Here is a 6,813-nt window from a genome sequence, read left to right as displayed (position 1 = left end):
AATTTCAAATGTCCAGGATTCAAGTTTCAAAAATTCAAATTCAAATTTATATAAAATGGCACTTAATATTCAATTCTGTTAAATGACACTTGTCAATAATTCAAATTTACACAATTCAAATTCAGATCATTTTGTCATATTTCTAGCTCCATAGAACTGGGACTTGTTTACAAAGTATTCATCACCGAAATCCCGGGAACAAACACACATACGTGCACAACTCTGTTGCTGCCCCGGAAAAACAAACTTCATCCTCTGTTCCCTTAACGCTGGGTTCTTTGGGAAGCTGAAAAAGGTAATCTTTCCCTCACAACCAAAAACACACTCCTTTGGTGACAGGAGCTGCGTCTCATTTCGGAGGCTGCGTCCTTCAGAGATCGCATTTGAAGGCTGAATACTTCATCAAGGATGTCATATTTAAGAAAAGTAACTGTTATAAAATTGACTGATATTCATTGTTGCACCTGAATTGGGACACAGCCATTGTTGAAAAATCTCTCGGCTTCCGTATTCCGAACGAAGCGTGTTGATGGGCGTGCTCTTCCTCTTGTTCTGGGTGATGTGTGTGTGCACACTTATCAGGGAGAAGTGCCTATACAATTAATTCTGCTCTCTTTTGACGTCATACAGGACACACTCGAAAAAACTCTTTGAAACCGGAAGTAGTGTATTTGGCACAGAAATACTCCGTCATTCATCCAACTCGTGTTTTGAAACTTTGGCCATGTTTAGCATGAGAATGACACTCTTTAACAGTGTAAATAAGTCAGAATGCATAAAAAAGCATTACACCCCCCCTTTAACAAGAGCAAGTTAGACAGAAATTAGCATGATAAGAAGATATAATTTTTGTAGTTAATCATAATAACTGTCCTATATTCATAATTTTATTTTTGCTACTGCTGCTTCTCCTGCCACTTCTACTACTTTTGCTGCTGCTCCTGCTTTTACTATTGCTGTTGCGGCTCCTGCTGCTGCTGCTGCTGCTGCTGTTCCCACTCCTATTAGTGCTGTTTTTCCATAGCCTATAGTTTTTTGTTTCCAAGCCTCCCATTCAATCTTTTTCTGGACTTTTTCATACATCTCATCAGTGTAGTGCTGTCCTCCATTCTCCTTCACCATCTTCTCAATCTTCTCCAGCAGCTCTGTGACCTGAGAGCGGTTCTCCATGTCTTTAGTGTTGAATGAGTGAAATCTGCCACCACACTCATAAAGAACAACCAGGAGATCTTTACTTTCACTGATGTGTGTAAATACTGATTTCTCCTCTAGTGTATCAGCGTGAGTGAACAGAATGATGGTGTAAGGAGCAGCTTTTCCAAAGGTCTCCTGAATCTGTTTCACTGTGTTTTTCTCTTCATCTGTGAATTTGACATCTAGTTTGATGACCAGCAGAAACACATGAGGACCAGGGAGAGACATGTAGACACATGTTGCTATTTCAGCTTTTATTTCTTCTTGAAGAATGAAGAAAAACTGCAGCAAAATGTTGGTGTTTTTTTTATGTGAACTCAAAGTTATACTTGGATGTATTAGACTAAAATTGTCTACATACTGTAATCCCAAAGCAAGTTATAGCCATTTATTACAACATTATTATAGGTTCTTTTCAGTGGAAAAACCAGTACACTGTAAAAAGTAATACGCTCTATCTACTCAATAAAATTGTGGCAACAGATTACAAGCAATATTATTAATTAAATTCTACATATAAGAATTGAGTTAGAACTAATCAAATTAATTCCTTAAAAGTCAACCATTTAAAATGTAAAATTAGCAAACACCATTACAAAAACCACAAACTGACATAAAAAGTAAACAGTCAAACTGTCCAACTAAATGAAACACTGATCACCATAATAGTGACCAAACATTTTCAATAAAATCAACATCAACATCTAAACCTCTGTTAAGTCATACGTTTTCTTTCCTTCAGTGATTCTACTTGTTATCTTCAGGTGTCTTCAATGTTGGCTAAATAAATAAATAAAGAGTTCTTAATTCATCTTTGACGTCTGTCTGTTATTCAGATATTTTTGTTTAAATTTTACTTAAATTTTACTCGTTTTAAATGGTTGACATTTAAGGAATTAATTAATTCTAACTCAATTCTATTTGTTTAATCTAATTAATGATATTGCTCGTAATCTGTTGCCAAAATTGTATGGAGTAGATATAGCGTATTACTTTTTACAGTGTATAATGTACAAACCTGATTCCAAAAAAGTTGGGACACTGTACAAATTGTGAATAAAAAAGGAATGCAATAATTTACAAATCTCATAAACTTATATTTTATTCACAATAGAATATAGATAACATATCAAATGTTGAAAGTGAGACATTTTGAGATGTCATGCCAAATATTGGCTCATTTTGGATTTCATGAGAGCTACACATTCCAAAAAAGTTGGGACAGGTAGCAATAAGAGGCCGGAAAAGTTAAATGTACAAATAAGGAACAGCTGGAGGACCAATTTGCAACTTATTAGGTCAATTGGCAACATGATTGGGTATAAAAAGAGCCTCTCAGAGTGGCAGTGTCTCTCAGAAGTCAAGATGGGCAGAGGATCACCAATTCCCCCAATGCTGCGGCGAAAAATAGTGGAGCAATATCAGAAAGGAGTTTCTCAGAGAAAAATTGCAAAGAGTTTGAAGTTATCATCATCTACAGTGCATAATATCATCCAAAGATTCAGAGAATCTGGAACAATCTCTGTGCGTAAGGGTCAAGGCCGGAAAACCATACTGGATGCCCGTGATCTTCGGGCCCTTAGACGGCACTGCATCACATACAGGAATGCTACTGTAATGGAAATCACAACATGGGCTCAGGAATACTTCCAGAAAACATTGTCGGTGAACACAATCCACCGTGCCATTCGCCGTCGCCGGCTAAAACTCTATAGGTCAAAAAAGAAGCCATATCTAAACATGATCCAGAAGCGCAGGCGTTTTCTCTGGGCCAAGGCTCATTTAAAATGGACTGTAGCAAAGTGGAAAACTGTTCTGTGGTCAGACGAATCAAAATTTGAAGTTCTTTTTGGAAAACTGGGACGCCATGTCATCTGGACTAAAGAGGACAAGGAACCCAAGTTGTTATCAGCGCTCAGTTCAGAAGCCTGCATCTCTGATGGTATGGGGTTGCATGAGTGCGTGTGGCATGGGCAGCTTACACATCTGGAAAGGCACCATCAATGCTGAAAGGTATATCCAAGTTCTAGAACAACATATGCTCCCATCCAGACGTCGCCTCTTTCAGGGAAGACCTTGCACTTTCCAACATGACAATGCCAGACCACATACTGCATAAATTACAACATCATGGCTGCGTAGAAGAAGGATCCAGGGTACTGAAATGGCCAGCCTGCAGTCCAGATCTTTCACCCATAGAAAACATTTGGCGCATCATAAAGAGGAAGATGCGACAAAGAAGACCTAAGACAGTTGAGCAACTAGAAGCCTGTATTAGACAAGAATGGGACAACATTCCTATTCCTAAACTTGAGCAACTTGTCTCCTCAGTCCCCAGACGTTTGCAGACTGTTATAAAAAGAAGAGGGGATGCCACACAGTGGTAAACATGGCCTTGTCCCAACTTTTTTGAGATGTGTTGATGCCATGAAATTTAAAATCAACTTATTTTTCCCTTAAAATGATACATTTTCTCAGTTTAAACATTTGATATGTCACCTATGTTGTATTCTGAATAAAATATTGAAATTCGAAACTTCCACATCATTGCATTCCTTTTTTATTCACAATTTGTACAGTGTCCCAACTTTTTTGGAATCGGGTTTGTAGAAGTAAATAGAAGCACTGTTATATGAGAACAGAACACAGAACATATATATGTCCTCATAAGACCTGTCTTAAATGAGTTAAATAACATCTTAAATGAACTTAGAGTTGTGAGAAAATGAGATGCGCGTCAGATCCGTGTCACGTTCGGCAGCGGCAGATATTAAAGTGACAGCAGCCTAATAAACCAGTTGCTGTGATGCAATTCATTAATGTTCATCAAAGAACAATGGTGACAGAGAAAACTGTAGCTTTAATAATTTTTGCAGTGAAGACTGTAAAGTGTTTGATAACGATCCCACTTTATATTAGGTGGCCTTAACTACTATGCACTTACATAAAAAATAAGTACAATGTACTTATTGTGTTCATATTGCATTGCAAAACACTATTGCTGCTATTGAGGTGGGATATGGGTAAAGTTAAGGACAGGTTTGGTGGTATGGGTAGGTTTAAGGGTGGGTTAAGGTGTATGGGACAATGGGTCAATAGTGTAGCTATAAATGAAATTACAGAAATTAATTGCAGCTGTAATTACATTTATTATAATGCACTGTAAAAAGTAATATGCTATATCTACTCCATAAAATTTTGGCAACAGATTACAAGCAATATTATTAATTAAATTCAACAAATAAAATTGAGTTAGAATTAATCAAATGAATTCCTTAGATGTCAACCATTTAAAATGAGTAAAATTTAAACAAAAATATCTGAATAACAGACTTCAAAGATGAATTAAGAACTCTTTGTTTTTTATTGCCAACATTGAAGACACCTGATGATAACAAGCAGAATCACTGAAGGAAAGAGAAACACAAGAATAAACAGAAGTTAAATGTTGATGTTGATTTTATTGAAAATTGTCACTATTATGGTGATCAGTGTTTCATTTAGTTGGACAGTTTGACTCTTTGCTTTTTATGTCAGTTTGTGGGTTTTTGTAATGGTGTTTGCTAATTTTACACATTTTAAATGGTTGACTTTTAAGAAATTAATTTGATTAATTCTAACTCAATTTTTATATGTTGAATTTAATTAATAATATTGCTTGTAATCTGTTGCTACAATTTTATTGAGTAGATAGAGCGTATTACTTTTTTACAGTGTGGGTTTATGTGAAGATTGTTTTAAAGTTCACTTAAATTAAAAGATGTATTTTTAAAGCCTAATAAATGTTGAAATTGAAATTGATTTCTTGCCATAACTTAAAAACATCAACCCAACACATGATACATTTCTGTAATACTGAAGACGTTACCTATGCATTTGAACAGGTAGAAAGTTATATTATAATGAAAGGATTCGTGACATACACTTTTATGTAAACTGAATGCACAAACCTTTGATGGAAACATGATTTACGGTGTGTTACTGCAACAACATCATTAAAAAATTGTAACTACTATTTTTAGAATTAGGTTTTATTTTAGCAAAATCCAGCTATTTCAAGAATATTTTTGTGGTTAATTAGGGCTCACACAAACAAAGAGGTTGAAAACCACTGATTTAGAGCATACAGAGCATATATAATGGTTCTCTATTGCAAGGTTATTAATTTTGGGGCGATTGGGACCCAAAATCATGCTGACAGAATTAAAATGAAAATGGAAACATGATATTAACACATTTTACTGATTTTGTTGCAGTAGTGCATCATGTTTCCACCAAAGGTTTGTGCAATATAGTAGCTATGACAGTTTTAGGACCTTATTATGAAAACTAGCTAAAGCTTATGTCCTATCCTTACTTTGTCCTCACTGGGTCAACTTCCAGTTGTATCCCTGTCCCGCCCACCTACCTGATGTCACACCAATGAGGGCATCCAGTTTTGATTATCTTATCTAGGGCTCAACAAAAAAGTTTTTTAATTTCACTCATCAGGTGAGAGAATAAACTCTGTATAGTTATACACTGTCCCGTTTGACCTCATGTCCCAATCACCCTTAATTCACCCTATATATAATAGTGCAGCAAGTAGTGAAAACAATTGTGAAAATTGTCTTTTGCAACACAAATACAAATAGTGCAAATTATTTTCACAAACTATATAAGAAATATTTACATAAATGGAACTCGTGGCTGCTTTGTCAGAGATTTGCTCTCGTGGAAATCTGTTATTTTGCATCTGTTTTCTTGCACACAAATACGCACATACACGCACAACTACTTTCACTTTGGCCCTGTCCCAAATGGCACACTTCATATACATTTTCGGTCTTGTGGACTTACAATGGCTGCCATGTACGCATGTCCATTAAGTCCATGAGGGTATCCCATTTGTCAATTTTAGGTTTCAGAAGGATACTCGCAAGATCAATATGCACCCTCGATGCGCACTTTTCGCTTCAGTGCGGGCTCGGCAGCAGACTTCTTCCTGACAGTCAAAGCGGCATTACTGTCACAAAAGTGCGGTCTTGTAAGAAGACAGCGAGTGTTTAGGGTACCATTTGGGACAGGGCCTTTGAGTTTGTTCAAATTTCCAAAGAAACATGCTAATTGGTTGTTCAAAAGACCAAAACCTATGTTTACTGGTTGAATAGATAACAGTTCAAAAATCAACAATTGTTCCTGTTTGGCTCAGAGGAACAAACCGCATGGGTTTCTTTGATGAATCAATGCTGTTCAAAACTTGACGACATAATCACAATCACTACAGAGCCTCTGAACGAATGTCTGACTGAGACAAACATGATACCACTGAAAAACTGGGAATCTCCTCTTTACAAAATGCATACAGATTGGATTACTTGTATTAAACATTTAAGAACAATAGTTATTTTTAGCTGTCCAAGCGAAAAATATTAGACCATTCACAGCATTTGATAGCAATCATAAACGTTAGCCTGGTGTGTATGACTCTGTTTGGCAAACAGGTACACTATGTATAGTGGGCGTCCATACGGGTTTTACACAAAAGATTAACATGACGGCACATGCTAGTGGATGAGTTGAATCAACTCCACAGCAACTACATAAATTTATCCACTAACCATTCAGAAACGTCTAAAA

The 6,813-nt window shown here is 36.3% G+C and overlaps 1 protein-coding gene across 1 annotated transcript; it reads right to left on the bottom strand.

Annotated features, from left to right (window-relative positions):
• Positions 1–879: 879 nt before the first annotated feature.
• LOC127502145 (GTPase IMAP family member 9-like) lies at positions 880–6,045 on the bottom strand. Its single transcript, XM_051874758.1, has 2 exons — positions 6,034–6,045; positions 880–1,476 (listed from the first exon to the last, which is right to left on the bottom strand). The coding sequence occupies exons 1-2, from the start codon at positions 6,043–6,045 to the stop codon at positions 880–882; spliced, it is 609 nt and encodes a 202-aa protein (XP_051730718.1).
• Positions 6,046–6,813: the final 768 nt, after the last annotated feature.

This window comes from Ctenopharyngodon idella, chromosome 2, assembly GCF_019924925.1.
Source record: "Ctenopharyngodon idella isolate HZGC_01 chromosome 2, HZGC01, whole genome shotgun sequence".
NCBI lineage: Eukaryota > Metazoa > Chordata > Actinopteri > Cypriniformes > Xenocyprididae > Ctenopharyngodon > Ctenopharyngodon idella.
Note: the sequence above shows the minus strand (reverse complement) of the source record. Positions and strands in the feature narration are given on the sequence as shown.